This window comes from Leptosomus discolor, chromosome 7, assembly GCF_034619465.1.
Source record: "Leptosomus discolor isolate bLepDis1 chromosome 7, bLepDis1.hap2, whole genome shotgun sequence".
Lineage (NCBI taxonomy): Eukaryota > Metazoa > Chordata > Aves > Leptosomiformes > Leptosomidae > Leptosomus > Leptosomus discolor.
Genome location: NC_141397.1, coordinates 27,664,349 through 27,682,713, shown reverse-complemented (window position 1 = coordinate 27,682,713; position 18,365 = coordinate 27,664,349). Strand labels below are relative to the sequence as shown.

General features: G+C 35.7%; 1 protein-coding gene across 1 annotated transcript in view; it reads left to right on the top strand.

Annotated features, from left to right (window-relative positions):
- Nucleotides 1-18,365, top strand: part of BBS9 (Bardet-Biedl syndrome 9) — a 298,029-nt gene that overhangs the window by 34,743 nt on the left and 244,921 nt on the right. Inside the window, 3 exon segments of the mRNA XM_086467596.1 lie at nucleotides 181-364; nucleotides 1,384-1,513; nucleotides 16,494-16,675. Of these exon segments, the coding sequence (XP_086323722.1) occupies nucleotides 181-364; nucleotides 1,384-1,513; nucleotides 16,494-16,675 (496 nt within the window).

The following is an 18,365-nucleotide window of genomic DNA, read 5'->3' as shown; positions in this document are numbered from 1 at the left end:
GATAAGGAAAGTTACCAACTGCCTTCAAAATAAGAGGATAACTCTCCTTTGAAAAAAGACCTTGATTTTGCTTTTCTACCTATGCTAATGATATTCATGTAACTTGATGAGTTCTCAGCCTTCTCTGAGTTTTTTCTTCAATATGCAGCTGCCAACCGGAGCATGTTTTTTCTTTTGAAGGTGGATTGGGTTTTAAACATCGGGGAGCAAGCACTGGATATATGTGTTGTCTCCTTCAATCAGGCAGTTTCTTCTGTTTTTGTGCTTGGTGAGAGAAACTTCTTTTGCCTTAAGGATAATGGGCAAATTCGGTTCATGAAAAAGCTTGATTACAGTCCGAGTTGCTTCATTCCTTATTGCTCAGGTTTGTAAAAGGAAAATTCAACTTCTGCTTGGTTACTTTTACAGCTAATATGTTTTTTCCATTGAATAAATATATTTTTCTGAATAATTTTCTGTTGATTTGTAGAAAATGTGTGGAATCGGAGCTCTCTTTTTGGATGAAGCAGGTTTATTTTCAAAAGTTACGTAATGTGAAGTGTCATAATTTTTAGAATCTAAATAGATATTTTTCTCGTCACCAATTAAAGTACTTGTCTAGTGTTTGAGTAAGTTTGCCCAGGCTACCAAAGCAACAAACATGGAAGAATGAGAGATTTTGGAAAAGTAAACTAGTGTTTGAGGGCCTTCTGTCATTTACTGATAGCTAAAAAAAAAAAACCAAACCAAAGTTTACTGTTAGATTACACTAATTTATTACATTATGTGGAAACAACTTGGTTGGCTGCCAGTATAGAACTATGGATTCTTAATACCTATCCTATATTAATGTTTCAGAAACTATCTGATAAATTTTTGACATCATGTCTTATTTTAGACTTAAAATATAATTTTAATTTTAGACTTCATGATCTTAATCTTCACATTTTATAATTTCTGATTTAAATTATACTATAAATAAACACTATAAATGCGTACACCTTTAATCAGTATTCGCAAGTCAATAAATTGATGAAAAGTATAAGTAGCTGGTATTTAACCAATGTGTATTTTGTTATATCTACCCTGGCATGCCAACATGGCAATTATGAGTCTTTGTTTGTCATGTTATAAATTTCCAAGCATGGCTGGCTATAGAACCTTGGAAAGTTGTGGCATGTGTTGTGTAGTATGCAATTGAAATTGATATCCATAATTAATCACATGTCCTTGGTTATTGTCAATGTAACTTTCATAACTTTTGACACTTCAATTTTATTAAATTCATTTATAAGAAGTAATGGCTTAAAAGTAAAAGAAGAAATAGTGTAATCATATAAGCCTCAATGAAAAGTAGTGACTTTTGAAAATCTTCCATCCTAAAACTGCTTTTATCTTCAACAGTAAAAGAAGGAACAATAAACACTCTAATTGGAAACCATAGTAAAATGTTGAATGTTTATCAAGATGTTACCCTGAAGTGGGCCACTCAACTTCCCCACGTTCCTGTCTCAGTGAAAGTAGCAAATTTACAGTAAGTAACTTGTTAATGTTTACTTTTTTGGATTAATTCCTGGTTGTGAAATTTGCTTCTAGATCCTAACAAACGTTTTTGAGGTATGTAACAAATAAGGAGACTTGTAAAAGGAAAATTCAAAGTGTTTTTTCTTTTTGTAAAATACTCATTTCATTAATGGGCATGCTGTTAATTCTAGAAGATACTCAAATTGCTGTACTGTGCTTTAGATTTTATGTTTTTCTTGAGTAAAGGTAGAACCTGGGGTCTCATACCTCCAGTGGAGTTGTTTCTTCTTTAAAAGAATGAAAAGTGAAGTTTGCAATCTGTAAGATCCTTCCCTGAGACAGGAAAATAGGGAATCTCACTGAAAATCTGTTCTTCATTAAGCGTTTAAGAACATATGAATTCCAGAGGTGATTTGTTGGAACAGATTGTTAAACTCCAATGTTAAACTGTGGAAATTAAGGAACTGTTTAAATTGCTGAGGATTGCACTGCAACAGGCCAAAACTTTTTGTAGTATGCGTAAGACAACAGGTCAGGGAAAAACTGGTTGGGTGGTGGATCGACTGCTGTTACTGAAATAAGGAAACTACAGAAAAGTTTAGCTAGTGCTTTTACAATCCAGCTTATGGCTGTACTGTGGTGGGTGCTGGCTGCCCAGTGTCTGTGACCATATAGGATGCTGCAGGAGTGTCCTTGTCAGGTAGATCATGCCTGATCCCCATCAGGCTTGTGCCTGCTGTGCCAACATACACTGTTGTTTGAATACTGTTTGAGTACACCGACTGTTGTATACTTGATCATAAATTGTGCATTTTATCAAACGAAAATGCAACATCTGACTTGTGCTTTACTGACTTGTGCAGAGTAGTCTGAGGGATGTTTGTGTTTGGTACTAATGGTTACCTAATTTTTTTTTTTAATAATTTATAATTTAATTTTTTTAGACTCTCTGGAGAGAGTTGTGCTGGCTTTCATTCAACAGGTCTTACAAGTAAAATAGCATGAATAGTCTCAGTGGGCCAGTTAGTATAAAACAAATGTTAATTATGCAGGATATGACATTACAGCTTTTGAAGTTTGAAAAAAATTTGTGTCAGAAAAAAATTGAAAAAGGCATTGATTTTTACAACAGCAGATTGTACTAACTTTTGTATATACAATTATTTATTTGGAAACTCATATTATTGAACCATCTGTTTCAATAATGCCTCTAAGAAGTTCATGCAGATTCTGCTTGTTCTGTGTGAACTTTAACACTGAGTGGTTTGATCTTAGTGAGAATTTTGAGAGCCTACTAATTTGTCCCAAATCATTTTGCTAGTTAGATTCCCACCGGCCTACTAATGCTAGGGCTTGGTTTGGGGGTTTGTTCTATGCAGGGTGGAGAGAGAGCAATCCAGTTATACAAACTGGTTTATACAAGTGCTAATAAATGAAGGATTGTCTGTGTGCGTTTGTGTAGAGCCAATGACCTGAAAGGCAGGGAGAAGTCTAGGGCATTCGTGTTTCAGAGCTATGCTTCTGTCTTTCTATTTAAAAATTTGTGGTATGCTTGTACTTCTTTCTGACATGAAAAATAAAGATGAGCTAAACAGCAATAACTGTAGTAAAGCTTATAGAGGTTGTTATTTGTCTTTAACAAAACATATGTTTTGTACAAAAAAAAAATCGAAAAGGAATTCTTTGTGAGTCCTTGTGATAATGATTTTCTAATACTCCACTCAAGAGAGGCCTCAGTCTCAGCTGGTGCCTCTGGGCACTACTGTAACATAAATAATATTAAATACTTTAATAAGCATAGAGTTGTTAATCCTACACTGCTGAGAGATTGAAGTTCCTTAAATATGATGTATGTCAATTAATTACTTTCACATCCTTTCCACTTTTGTTGTAATAATACTTACAAAGTAAATGGAGTGTTCTGAAAGCAGTTGTCTGTGCAGATGATGTATGTTCACCTGTATTTTCTTGTTGGCATAATGTCTATTACTTCTAATGTACGGCTCTGGCTTGCTGGATAAGAAAAGCATTATTAGAAGCTATTTTATGTAAATCCCTTGGGGCAGGGGTAATGATTGCCTCATAAAGGCAGTCATACACTTTATCCTGTAATCTTGATAGTCTACTTGTAAGATCAACTGTTCAAGTGCTTTGGAGAATTCTAGCTAAGTACTTTGTGTTTCTAGTGTGTGCTCCTCCTTATTCTTCATGAATTGATTTTTCCTCTTACAATAATGTGAAATACAGTATTTTCCTATTGCAATACCAGTATGTAAATAATGATAACACACTACAACATTTTGGATTAAGTTCCAGCATAAAATGCTTAATTTCCATCACATTTTCAGAAACATGCTAGGAAAAACAGCGGCAAACATAAGTGGTTACTTATAACATTTTTCATGAGGTGTCTCTACACTCTAAAAGTGATGTATTTTTAAGCTGTTGAACTACACTTTTTGCCTTCTGTTAAAACTTGAATGTTCTCTGGCAGGAAACTGAAAATTTCCTATAAAAGCTTGTGATCAGAAACTTGAACTACAGGCAAAAATTTGAGAATCTACCTTATTCTGGGTTTTATCTGAACATCTCTTTAATTGTGATCACTGAACTGGAAGTTCAGTTCTAATCATTGTTATACAAGTTTGTCCCTTATTTTTGTAGGAAGTTTATATTCTGGTTCTGTTAATATATAGTAGTTACTAACTGTTTATGACATTGTTTTAATGTCAAGGAGACTCCTACATGCTTAACACTGGCTGGATTACTTCAGAGGTAAAATCAGTTACATTGAAAATTTGAATTAATTTAAACTGCTTTGGACTTTGTCTCAGCATAAATTCATCTTGCCATTGATAAGCCTGCTTGGACAGTTACATTTTTGCATGCCTTAAAGTTATGGCTGTGCAAAGGCATTCTCACTGAAGTTGAAACTCTTGAAGAAAATGATTTAGGTGTTCTGCCTGAATTGATTGGAAAACACCCAACCACCCCCCAAAAACCCAACCAAAAAACCCTTCTAAAGTGATTTGAAGAGAAACTGTCCATATGCTATAGTTAGAACAGCTGAAATCTGGGAAGTTACACAAAGGAATTACAAGAAATGCTACTCCCCTCAAATTTTTGTTGTTGAAATGGTAATCGTGAGCAGCAGTATTTGCTTGGTATCCACCATAATTATATAAATATCTTCTTATCATTGATATCAAAGTCCATTCACTTTTTTCTTGCCCTTTAGTTTCCATTTTTCTGTTTCATCAGAGACCTCCTCTAAGATCTTCCTTGTATCTCCGCATCTCCTTTGCGAAGTAAATTTCTTATGGTTATAGATTGTTGATTCTGTGAATTTGTTACTTTTTGATGCTTCTTGGGATGTGTTGGATTTTTTTTCTTTCTCTCTCCACTCCCTCCCTCGTAATTCAGGTAATTGTGTGTGGAGCAACCCCATAGGAATGTGATTCCTACACAGAGTTCCTGTTAGCTGAATCACCTCATATGAAAGTAAATTTTTTCCTATTGACAGGGATTTGAGCCTGTAAAGGCAAGTAACTTAATACTCCCCCACGAAAAAGGTGGGTTACGTTTGTCTGAATCATCTGAAATAACTTGTTCAGAAATTAGCAGAAAGTCACTTTTTAAGGGCTTATCACAAGTTGTCCTTGTGTTTCTGTGCCTGAATTATCCTGTCTCCATATGCTTGACCATAAAAAGGCCTTGCAGTAAATTCAAATACTTAGACAACTACCTTTCTGTTTATTTGACATTAACTCACTTCGCAAAACTGTCCCTGAGAGTACCACGTTTTAATGGGTGATTGATTGCACTAGGTGTTACTCTGACCCGACTGGCCTGAAACTAGAACATTATGTTAAGGTGCTCTCAGTCTGAACCAAAATAGCTCGTGTTGCTAGCCTCAGGGGTGTTCCCATCACGAACATCTGAAATGCCACTGTGGGTTGAGTTAAAACCATGTAGATACAACATTATTGCTTGCGTGTAGTCTCAGGAAAGGGATTTCTGTTTTGATCACTTACAAGTTACAAACCTGTTTTTGCAATAGCAAAGCATAGAGCCTTTAAATCAGGGACTTTGTTTCTTCTGAACATTTTTAAAGCTCACTAGTCTTAGTTTTACTACTTGGTTTTGTTTGTATGCAGCCTTCAAGTTATATCTGATATGCCTGTGACTGTTAAAAGGTAACCTGACTTTTTTTCTTTTAAACTGAAGTAAACTGCTAACTTCCTCAAATGCCTCTTTTTTTCAGGTCAGTATTTCATGATGTCCCTAATTTTGATTCTTTGTGCTTTTGGCTATCCATCAAGAAATGAAGTCTGGTGGTATTTATATGGCAATATAATGTTAATTTCATGTGGAATTTATCAGCAGGCACAGTTCTAACCGTAAAACAGCCTTCTCTCAGGGTTTAGGGCATGTGTTGTGGGAAAGATATTCCTTCCCTCTTTCTTTAATCTTTTGGGGATTCTTTAGGCCCCAGTTTATCAGTGAACTTCATGTTTAGATGAAGGATAATTTCACCTTCAGCCACATTCTATATTCACATATAGAAATTCCCAAAAGAAGTACTGTCCAATTTTCTTACTACTTGTAAGACGAAGTAATTCAGTAGGTCATCAGTTCCTGTATGAGTCCTCCTTCCCCTTCCAGAAATAATAAAGGAGAGATTATTTGACTGATGAAGGTACTGAAAATTAATTTTTTATGTGATTACGTTAGTGTTTGAATATTTGTATTGTCCCATGTGGTGCTGATAGCCATGGCTACTGCACTTTCCTGTCTTTTGGAAAATCCCCACTTGTGTTAGTTACATGGGTGCGTTACAAGAGAGTATTTTAAGATAGTTTTAAACACTTAAAAGTTAGTTTTGGAGACAGTTGCTTCTGATTTACTGAAGCAATAGTCTCTTGCTACATGCTGAGTTATCATTTTATGTCTAGCTGCCTCTTTCCTTTTTTCTTGCATCTTTTCTGATAAAAGTATGTGTAATGTGTAACAGATGAGTAATGTAAAAAGATGTGTACAGTGTTGTTTAGTTATCTGGTAATTTCCAGCTTATTTTGCTTGAAGGTAGTGATTTCTTGCTACCTGTCTTTGACTCTTCTGTTTTGCCATATACTGCTACAGGCATGCAGCATTCGTTCTTTATAATCAGAGATGACCACTTAAGGATACTTACAGGTCAAAGTGGGAAGGTTTTTTGGCTTGATAGTCTGATGTGCCAGCTTTGAACTGTCAATGTTAGAGTTGGCCTTGGCTATTTGAGGACCATATGAGCAGCAATGAATGCTTGCCAAAAAATAACTCTCCTCATGCTTTAACCTTGGTTCAAAAGAATGTGTGAGAAAGCCTTGGGTGGTTTTTATGACTTAGTAGCTTACTGTGTATGCCAGTACTCTGTTCCTGTCTGGTCTCCCCCCATTAGTCTGCAGCTTGACTCTGCAAGGCTGTGGTGACTCTGACCAATAGAGATTGTCCCTACACCACCTCCAGTGCACTTTAAGCATAAGCCAAGCGATATGTGGTACTGCACTTCGGGATTTCTAATTAGTTTGCATCTTGAAGGGGAACACTCTACTGAGAGATATTTGTGATTATTGCGTTTAAAAACAATCCCAACTTTACCCAAACACAAAACAAATAAGAATTTTACAGTTATTGGAGCCTGTGCCAGTGTTTCACCACCCTCACAGTAAAAAGTTTCTTCCTATATCTAGTCTGAATCTACCCTCATTTAGTTTAAAACTGTTACCCTTCGTCCTATCACTACACTCCGTGATAGAGAGTCCCTCCCCACCTTTCCTGTAGGCCCCCCTTTAAGCACTGGAAGGCAGCTATAAGGTCTCCCTGGAGCCTTCCCTTCTCCAGGCTGAACAACCCCAACACTCTCAGTCTGTCTTCACAGGGGAGGTGCTCCAGCCCCCTGGTCATTTCTGTGGGCCTCCTCTGGACCTGCTCCAACAGGTCCAAGTCCTCATGTTGGGGGCTCCAGAGCTGGATGCAGCACTGCAGGTGGGGTCTCACAAGAGCAAAGTAGAGGGGAAGAATCACCTCCCTTGACCTGCTGGCCAAGCTGCTTTTGATGCAGCCCAGGATACGACTGGCCTTCTGGGCTGCGAGCATACATCCATGGAGGGAATGACTTTTTTGCCTTCTAGAAAAATCTCTAATACAATTCTCCTTTTGGATTTTCTGATTTGGTAATATGTTAATAATTTCATAATATTAGAATGATTAGTAAAAAATGTGTAGTTTGTATACATACTTGGCTAATGAGGTATAAAGTTTCTGAAAACTGTTGTTCACTGGCTTCATAGAACCAAGACTTACCTTCTGTATGCAAGTAATAGCTTGAGCCTGACATAGTTAACGTGGTTGTAACTTCATGACACTTTTATCTGAATAAGTTCACATATAAAAGTCTCTGATTCAGCAACCTGTCTCCGTAAAGAATGGAACATAAGCTAGTTTAAATTCTTTGTTTTGACACAGGATTAATTCCCAGGTTTTAACTCATAAGTAGCCCAACAGACTGATCGGTTTAGTTTAAATGACGTATGTGAATAAAAAGACGAGTTCAGAATTATGGTGTATAGGTATTGGTTGAAAATGTGCTTTATGAAGTTTTAGTTTCCGATATTTTTTAAAGAAAATTAAAATCTTGTTCTCTGGCACAGAATCATAGTATATTGGGTGGTTAGATGAGTGTACTTTGTGTAGGTGCGTTCTCCAAACAGTAGAAAGGCAACAGGAATTGAATTTAACTGGAAAAAATATGAAGTATTGTAGTTGAATTAAGTATATGAGGTGTAAAAGTGCAATCACATATAGGGTAATAGTGGGTAGAGTCAAAATAAAACCCCTCTCGTTGAATTTTTTAGCTATCCAGATGCTTGAAAATACTTTGTTTTTCATTCCAGCCCATCTGTTATTCCTTATTATAACTGACATCACCACAGCTACCACAACTGTTAAAGAACCACCATATAAAAATGGCAAAACTTACATATAAAACGAACAAAAATTAGCCGTTATTACATGGTTTTATGAAAGGAAAACTGTAGGAATCAAACTTTATAGTTTGTTGAAAGATTTTTTCCTTTTTCTGTGTAGTAGTACTGTAACAGAAGCAATGCCAGTTATGACGCACAGTATGAACTGTTCAGTTATATACATGTATATATATAAATTTTTATTTGAGTATTCTGTAAGAATGTTGCCTGATCTGATAAGTTAACTGCAGAGAATTCTTGATTTCTACTTAAACATAATGGCATTTTAAAGAAATGTTTTTAAGAAAAAACCGCCCATGATTGCATTTGTTTTTGTCACTAAATTGCCACTGGATTGTCAAGACGTGGGAGTACAAAATACTAGCCTTTTTAAAGGTCTTTGGAAGACATAATTTGAATGTATGTAGCTTAACCACAAATTATGAATGTGATTGTATTTCTTTTACCTTAGTAGGATTCTGATCCTGCAAAAGACATAGTTGTGCCAAATACTGTGTCCAGCATATACTGTGATTCATGACTGGGCTTTCTAGCAAGTTAGTTTCAGATGGCATTTACTGTATGATATTAAGCACATGCCCATATTGCCAGTTCTTCTAATTTTATTGCTTGTTACTTACTTGCTTTTTCAAAAAACCTACTTTTTACAGTCATATGGTTTTGTAAGGGTTTCATCTTACTTTAGAATAACACTTGAAATATTCCTACACTCATGGTTCTAGAGAAAGCCTTAAAAGTGGAAATTTTAACTGCTCAAGAACAAGGTGGCAAATAACTCCCCATCTAGTATTTAAAATAAAAGACTTGCTTTTAAACAAATAGCTTAGGTTTTTTGCGCTGACCTGCAATTTCTCTGTGCCTATTCATATTGTGACAGAGTAGAATGTAACTGTCAGGTTTTGAACTCAGTCTTGGAGCTGGGTATGGACCATAGGGTGGAGTTTATGGATGTATTGTGACACTTGCTCTGTCCATGGAAGTGCTGGACATCTTGTTTGAAAAAGAGTTGTTATGAACAGTCGAAGGCTGTTGATTTTTGAAGGTCTTGATTATTATGCTATTAACATGAAAGACATTTTTTCATATGTGGACCAGCAGGTGGGACATTTATGTTGAGCTATGGAGATGAGAGCTAGCTAGTGGTGCAAAGTGCCAGAGATACTTTTAAAGAGCAGCTTTGCTCTTTACGAGACAGGATGAAGGGACAATGATAAGTATTGTTAAAAGTAATAATGTATGCACTTTTTCCTGCCTGGGATGCTGCAGAATTTTGAAGCTTGCAGGCTCATCACTGTCAAACTGTGATAAGAAAGACATGGAAATTAATTTGAGTGTTTTTAAAGTTACGTAATTATTCAATCCTTTCAGAATAAATCTGTGGTAAAGACGCATCATGGTTATTCTTGTTAGTCTTTTTGCAGTCTGTGGGTAGTCTGATTTTCCTCGTGTACTGTCTAATATTAGCTTATATGAAGCAAAGAGTTAAGAATAAGCTTAATCTAAAACAATAAACTTCTAGAATGTAGATTTTATCAGTATAGTACATTGCATCTCTTTATTGTTGAAGCGGAGATGCTAGGGGCCTCTCCAGCTTGCCTGGAGTGAAATGGACTCTAACCACTGGCTTGAAGTGAGAGAAGGTTTAGATGAAGGATAAACTTTTTTTGGCTCTCCAGATCCTATATTCATGATGTTGTAGCTGCTAGTTTTTGTACATAGCCTTTGAGCCTTTGGAAGATGCTGTATACCTGTCTGCCAGTGGGGGAATCTGGCCTTGAAACAGATTTTAGGCTTTGGGTGAAGGGGGTTCAAACGAAGAAATATGTCCTTCTTGATGTGAGAGGGAATGAAGCATGGAGGTGTCTTAGGTGTGTCACAGCTGGTCTTAATTTCTTTCTTACTGCTAATACTGGTACTGTCATAAATGTAAACACAGTGTAATTTCTCTTAGTTCTTATTTGGAGCTCTGACTTAAGAGGCTACACTTTTATTTCAAGTAATCAAGTTTTCTTATCAATCCTCACATTCATTTTCAATTCAGATAATGACACTAAGTGTCCTGGATACGGAGCTGTGATAATAAGAAATTCAATATGGAAGTTACGAACTTTTCCTTCCATATATAATACTTCAGAGCTCTAAATTTTTTTCCCTAGAGCAAGGTCATATATTTCTGAAGGCCTGTGTTATCACACTGAGTATCCTGTTTTAATTCTACTTTTAATTCTACTTTTAATTTAAATCTGCATTTTGTATAGCTGGCTGCTTTACTTTTTAATAAAACCTTCACTGCTTTTGAAATAGTTTTTTTTTATGTTTAAAACAAACAGAAACTAAGTTGGTTAATCCTTCAAATAAAAATTAATTTTATATGTAATTTGTAGCATAAGCTTCAATTGTGGGTCTAGCCTGCCTATACCAGTATGCGCGTTCTGGGCCTGAAGGAACCAGCAGATGTGCGTGGATGTCTGTCCCTCTGCATGCATTGTTAAATCTTAACCTGTTAAGATTCCCTTACATTAAAACTGTCAAGCTATTATATGAACCCTGTTAAAAAAAACCAACCGTGCTTCGTTTAATGTGATAGGGTAGCTTTTAGGGCTCTCCTGTGTGAAAGCTGCGCTACTTGGCTTGCCCTCACAAGCCCTGCTGTGCTGCCCCGCAGGTGGCAGTAGTGGTCTAGCAGAGAAGACCCCTGACCCACACTTTTGCAAGTAGTGTTTGTTTGTAACTTGGCAGTAAAAGTAAAACCAAGTAATTTCTCTACGTTTTTCATTTTGCTGTCCGGCGGAAGATGCTCCTTTTTATTTGGTCGCAGGATGGTGTTTGGCATTTTAGGCAAAGAGTCTCTTTCAAAGGGAAAACTACACAAGCTGAAGACATGTCTGAATTTGTTGTGCAGCGTGGCGCTAGTTTGCTGTGTTGCTGTGTGGGGTCACATGTAAAGGTGCTGGTGAAAATGTCTCTCCCCCTAAGTAGAGAGTGAAAGTACTGTATGAGACCTGGAAGCTGGAGAATCCTTCAGGCATTCAAAATGGTAACACTCGGGCCAAATTTAGGTTTTATTCAGTTATGGCTCTTAGTAGATTTCAGTGCTTATAAGAAGGGAAGGGTGTTGACCTGTTGTTCTAGTCATAACTTCTCTTTTGTTAACTGCTTTTCCACCAGTTATCAAGATGGAATCGTGTTTCATTTCCCTTTTCCTCTTACATGTATTTTGTAATTTTTTTAACTAGGTCTGTGGCTGGTGTTCTAAGATTAGCAACCCTAAACTGTCACACAAGTGGGGAAAGATGAAGAATGGTTTTCTGCAAAGCAATAGCAGAAATTATTTACCACTTAATAATATTCAGTATAGTCGCATATTGTTAAACAATTATAATTGAACACTCTATTTACATCATATGTTTGCATGCCCTCTGCAAACTGTGCAAAGCACATTAAATACATAAATAGCGTTAAACAAATTTTAGTTTCTGAGAGCAAACGGATTATCTGTTTTCATGTCTAACAGCAGAATGGGTAAATCTTATACATACAAGTATTACTTTTGATGTCAAGCTGAACAAAGATTTATTTTTTTTTTTTTAATGATGGTGGGGTTTTCAAAGGAGCCTGAGGATGCTTCATGGATATCCAAAACCAGTTACAAATCAGTGGTAGCTAGCACCAGATATACTTTAAATTTTCAGCTGAAGGTCTGATTTTGGAATGTGTGTTTAATAAGAGTAAGATGGGTTTTCAACTTTTACTCCCATTAGTTCATATTAGAAAATTCTTATAGTTTATTACTCCTAGTCTGATCTTTCTTCAGCATTTTATCAAATACATCACCCAGTTACAGCTAAAATGATATTGAAATGGTAGTGAAACTTAGAACAATTTGGCTGTTCAAAAGCACTTAACTAAAAATTGCTATTGCATTTATAGTTTTGCATATAATTACTTCAGAGGATGATAAAATGAGGAGAGAATTGTGTTCAAAATGCTTGAATTCAAACAATTAGTTTCCTAATTTAGTAGTTTATAAATAATATGTAAGTAGTATTGCAAAGCATCTTGTTTTCTAAAATGGTTGGTATGAGTAACATCAATTAAGACTACTTCTGAAATTGTGGTAGGAGTTTTATATGCTATTATAATTATAAATAATTAAAGCTGTAAATTATGTCAAAAACCAGACGTTGTCCTAAGAGTTGTCCAAGGCTTAGCTTGTGTCATTCAAGAAGAACTCAGAATTACAGATTCAACTTCTAACTCAATTGTTTGAGTGATCAGTTTGGTATTATATAACTGGAAACATGCAAAACATTTTAATTTCTTTAAGAATTATGTTGTGAGCAATTTGTTTAGTTAGAGAGGACCTACAAAAAGCATATGCTGTTGTTATTACCCAGAATCCAATAAAAGTTTTTCAAATTATTACCATATGTGTGTAGGAGTTGCTTTGTACTGTAAAGTTATTTTAGATACCATAATAATTTGTTTCATACTTTGAGTTTCTTACTGTTAAAGTACTGTCCCCTTAGATTTTGCTATTACTTTGACTATTGTGTGTTATATAGTAAAAAAAAAAAAAAAAAGTTTACAATAAAAGAAATTTAACAAGTAATTGAACTTCCAGATTGTGTGCAAAATGTGCCAGATGAAGTAATGGTATTTGCAAGGATATTGTATGGGTGCAGTAGCTGTGAGGAAACTACTATAAAACTGTTAAATATGCTCCACCTCCCCCTGTTGTCTTTAACCACTATTATAAAAGCTTGAGAAAATAATCTTGACTGTCTGACAAACATTCCGACAGAGGAATTAATGTATTCTAAATCATCTGCTATAACTGGTTACCCATCTTTTCCGTATTGTTTCTATTGATGTACAAATTCATGGAAAGCTTTAACAAGGAAACATTACTGAAAAAGGCTTTTTTGTATTTCTGTGTGTTTCATGTTGAACAATCTTCTCAGGACCCAGCAGAGCAGTAACTGAAGCAAAGGAAAAGTGACATTTGTAATGCTGCTTTCTTAAACCAATGCTTTTTTCTCTGAGCTGGTGCAGACTTAAAGGATGTCATGACTAACACAAAAGTTGGTTGAAATAAGTTTGTTTTAAGATGGAGTTTTTGAGCGTGCATTCTGTAATGCTGACAAACTCGAAAGTGAAGAAAAGTGTAATTTGTATACGAAAACCACCTCATTGTCTTGAGCTGATTTTATTTGATAGACTGATTGCCTGCAGATGACTGCCAACTTAGAGGTACATAGGAAGGACTGTATTTACAAACCACTTCTGAATGTATTATACTTTACTAGTATATAATGAAAAATTTATTGATAAGTGTAACTGTATTTCATCATGCCCTTTTGATTTACATTCAGATGTCCTCAAGGATCTTTCCTTAACAGATTCATAGCCTCAGGAAAGAAATTTTAAGATGGTCCAAAGCCATTGCTGGAGAATTTTAGAAATTGTCTTTTTTTCAGGTATCAGTTTTCTTTCTCCACTTGTGGAACAAGCTCATGATGCAGCTTCTCATGTTGTCCTATTTTTATTTTTAGCAACTTCTTTATTTGATGTAACTAAATAGCCAAGTGTGGAGCAGTGTATTTGGTGGTATGGTAGCATCTGCTTCAACAATATCCCTTTTTTAAAGACTTTGTGCCCATGGCCAGCGTGGCGAATTTCTTTGCAAACACTTGGCAGGCATTAAGCGAGGTCCTATACATTGGGTGTTATTTGCATACCTTACCAAGACTGTGTAATGGTTCAAGTATTCACAATAGTCTGTTTCCTTGCGTTGTTCGTATACTGATCTCAGGGTTAGTCCAATCGATTTGTTCCATGTGCCACCCAGAATTTTGTAAATGTAACACAGAGCTTTTTGGACAAAAGAAAACTAGGATGAGCAGTTTGATAGACCCAGTCCTGAGCAAGAAAACCAACTGTAGTTGGCAACAAATATTCATGCAGCCAGAGAAAACAGGACTCATGCTTAATTCCCCTTCCTCTCACTTTGGATTGAGAGTTCACTATTTGTCAGAAATAATGGATGCAAACCCCAAGCTTACAGGTCACAAAGAGGCCATCACATTCACAGGATGGCTGCTAACACAGGTACAAGATATGTAAGGTGAAAATCAGTATTAGGTCTTCTACTTTATTTTCTTGAAGTATTTCTTGGGTGAGACTTGGCATCTCCAGCCTTACGGTGCTCACAGAGACAGACTCCTATTATAGTTTGCTTAGTTTTTGTAGTGAATGTTAATATATGTTAAAAATTGAAGTAGTAGCTGGAAACTTTTCTGTGGCAATAGGAACAGTAGTCCCAAAAGAGAAAACTGTTTCAGATGAGCTTATATAATAAATAAGGGGAACAGTGTGGTTTGAGCCCTATTGTGTGTGTTCAATTCCAGAAGGCAGTTCAGATTTGTGTGTTCCACCTGCAGCAAAGGACTAACTGGAGATATGTGTTGTCCAAAAAAAACCCCAACCAGTTTCCATACATTCATAGTTCAACCAGGAGATTTATTTCATTCACTGAGTAAAAATTAATTTCTAAATTATCTGCAGCAACAACTTATTCGTACTTTGCCCAGTGACATCTTCATTTCTGTATGCAGTTGTAATATAACTGTACAGAGTTCAGATGATCTCAGTTACAGCATAGTTTTTCCAGAATATTTGGCTGCAGTTGTGAAACCAACACTGGGATTGTGGCCTTAGCAATCTGTAAAAAGGCATTTTGGACTGTCCAATTGGACCAGCAATTATCAAAATTAATCTGTGATACCTTCATAATTTGCCTTCATAATTACTATTACCCTGGAAAATTTTGGAATGAGATTTCCTATCTCTGTACTGGAGCCATGCTACAAGACAACATAGGAAACCAGAGAGAATTCTATTTTTTTGTATAGCTAGGTGTTTTTTAATGAGGATTGTATTAGAGAAGGCACTTGAAAGGTATCAGTGCATCTAAGTTAAAAGAATTTATTCTTTTATTGAATATGAATTATGCCTTGAACATTTATACAAATTAAATGTTTTACAGGGGTTTAATGAGTGGGATAGTCACAAAACTTAATTTTGATAAGAAAGCCTAATGCACTAAGGAATAACCTGCAAGTTAAGCAAAATGTTGGCAGTACTTCCTGTTGTCTCATAATTTGTTAAATACTTTCCTAAATCTTGCATTTGCATGGTACATGATCAGATAAACAAAATGAGTGAGATTTCTGTAGGAATAAGTTCAACGAAGTACTGCTTCCTTGTGAGAAAAGAGACTATAGTGCAGCTAATAAAACACTCATTTGTATTGATCCAGAGCAGTGTAAGGGGAATGTTCTGGATCCATGTGGCTTCCTTTGAGAAAGATAGTGCAGGGAAGAGCCAGCCGGGGTTTGAAGCCAGCACAGTAGCTGCAGTAGCAGCCAAAGAATGGGTTAGGGGAGCTACTGATGCCATCAAAGTCCTACTGCTGTTTTCACTGTGAACATGTTCAATTTGTTAGTGATTTCTTCTAGCGCATCCTCTCCAGTCCCTTTCTTGGTGTTCCAGTTTAGCTAATTCCTCTTTCTGCGTACCAACCTAAATATCCATACTTCAAAAAAACATAAGTAACAGTTTGTGAATAAAAAAGGTTACAAGTGTACTGTCTACTCAGCTTGTTTGTTCCGATCCTTTCCTTTACCTGTCTTGATCATACAGATTCTGAGACACCTGGGTAACGTTGTAGTCATCTATCTGGCACAGATTGGTTCTTAGGTGTCATTGCAATAAGTGGGAGTAATATTAATAAACACATCTGAATTGAAGAATAAATATTGTGGTTTTGGTCAAAGAATCTCATTAAAAACAGGAAGTTTATTGTATTTGTAGATGGAACAGTAAAAGCAACGAAACTCAAAGTTACTGCTTCTGTGACCCTTCCCAGTTTCTTAATGAGCTTTATTTTTTTTAATGCAGAGACCTGAAGGGTGTTATAGTCACTCTGAGTGATGATGGGCATCTTCAGTGTTCCTACCTTGGAACTGATCCTTCGCTCTTCCAGGCTCCTACGGTTGATTCTAGGGAAATAAACTATGAAGAATTTGATACCGAAATGAAAGAGCTTCAGAAAATCATCAAGGAGGCCACAAAAACAGAAGGTATACTCCGTTTTCTATAATATATACTTTTAACCACTTGACTTTCCTTTTAGCATTTTACAATATTTTGCTTTATTTTCATAGTTTAACCATAATTACATTTCTGTAGGAAATGTAACATTTAATAAAGAACAAAATCCTAGACTGTAAGGCCCTTGGATACAGAGTTGTTTTCCTTTGTATTTTCATAATGCCTGTGGAACTTTCAAGATATTTTGTGTCAGGTTATGCAAGGGTTCAGAGAAAAACCTGACAGTGCATGTACTACATACACAAAAGCAAGAAAACTTAAGGAATTTCACAGCAACATTCTGATATATTTAGGCTTCAGAGAGTGCAAAAGTATTGCCAATTTCTATTTGATTATTACAAATGTCGTCTTAAGTCATGCAGCTAACAAAGAATGACTTTTGTTAAAGGAACTTTTCTATTGCTTTAACTTCTTTCAAAAGTGATTGTATTTGAAGAACATAGTGAGAGAGATCAAAACCCAAATAACTCATCATGATAAATTCTGGAATTTACATACATTGCTAATGACTTGCATTGATTTTTTTCAAGTAAGGGCACATGATTTCTACAGAGATCCTTCAAAGTCTCTGTTTTTCATAACTGAGTTTTTAAACAGTGTATCTGACTTGCACAGGGAATTGGAAGCATGTGATTTTACAGGAAACTATGAAAAAAGCTTAGACAAATAGAAAGAACCAATTAAAATCTCTTCCTGGTGATAGTTAGCATGTTCTTAAGATGCATTAAAGAAATAGTCACGGCTTTCTGTGTAAAAAAAGAGCGGAAAAAGCTCACAGTTGAAATCCTTAGAAAATAAGAAATGGTTTATCTGCAGTCGTGAGCTTGATTCTACAACTCAGATTTCTTTTTTTTTGTAATTGCGTATAAGTTTGTCTGTTATTGGGATAGACTAATACCAGTTTTTTAATTTTACAAATTCAGTAATTGGTTATTTAAGCATATAGATGTGGGTAAATTCCATTGATATTTACCACAACCTTTCTTTGTAAGTGTTTGACAATTTTGTATGGCTATCATAACCAAAGGAAGAAAAAGCATGATGGAAGGAGTAAATCAATTTGAAGTGAATCAGCTTCTGTTTGTTAGTTTTAACATATTGTGCAGAAGATCTAGGGAGAGACAAAGGAAACATAGCTGTCCTTTATAACTTTTCTAATAACTGTCATGGTATGATTGACAAGTTTACTGTGAATATTGTTGGTCTTTTCTCCATTCTCTCTTAATTTTTTTCCCCCCTCAATCTTTCTAATCTAATCTAAGGTGTTATAGTTGTGTTTTCAGATGAGTTTTTGTGAATGCTCTTTTTGTTGTGGAGAGATGCTCTAATGATGTTGTGTTTGGCTTTAACTGGATGTAAAACTTGTGAGAAAACCTTTTTTATAACAAAACATTGTACCTATGAAGAATGCCTTTCAGTTTTGGGTGTTTTGGCTTTGTTTCATTTTGGCTTTTTTCTTAGAGTTTTAGCTAAGTCTTAAAATAAATCTTAATCATGTCTGGTTGAATACAAAACACTCCTGAACATCGGTCACCATTAAGTTACTCCTAAACATGATCTTTAAAATGAGGCATTGACTTCTCTGTCTTTTTGGATTCACGTTTGTGCAATAAGAGCTTTTGTTGTTTTGAAAATATCTACCCTTATATGGAAATAGTT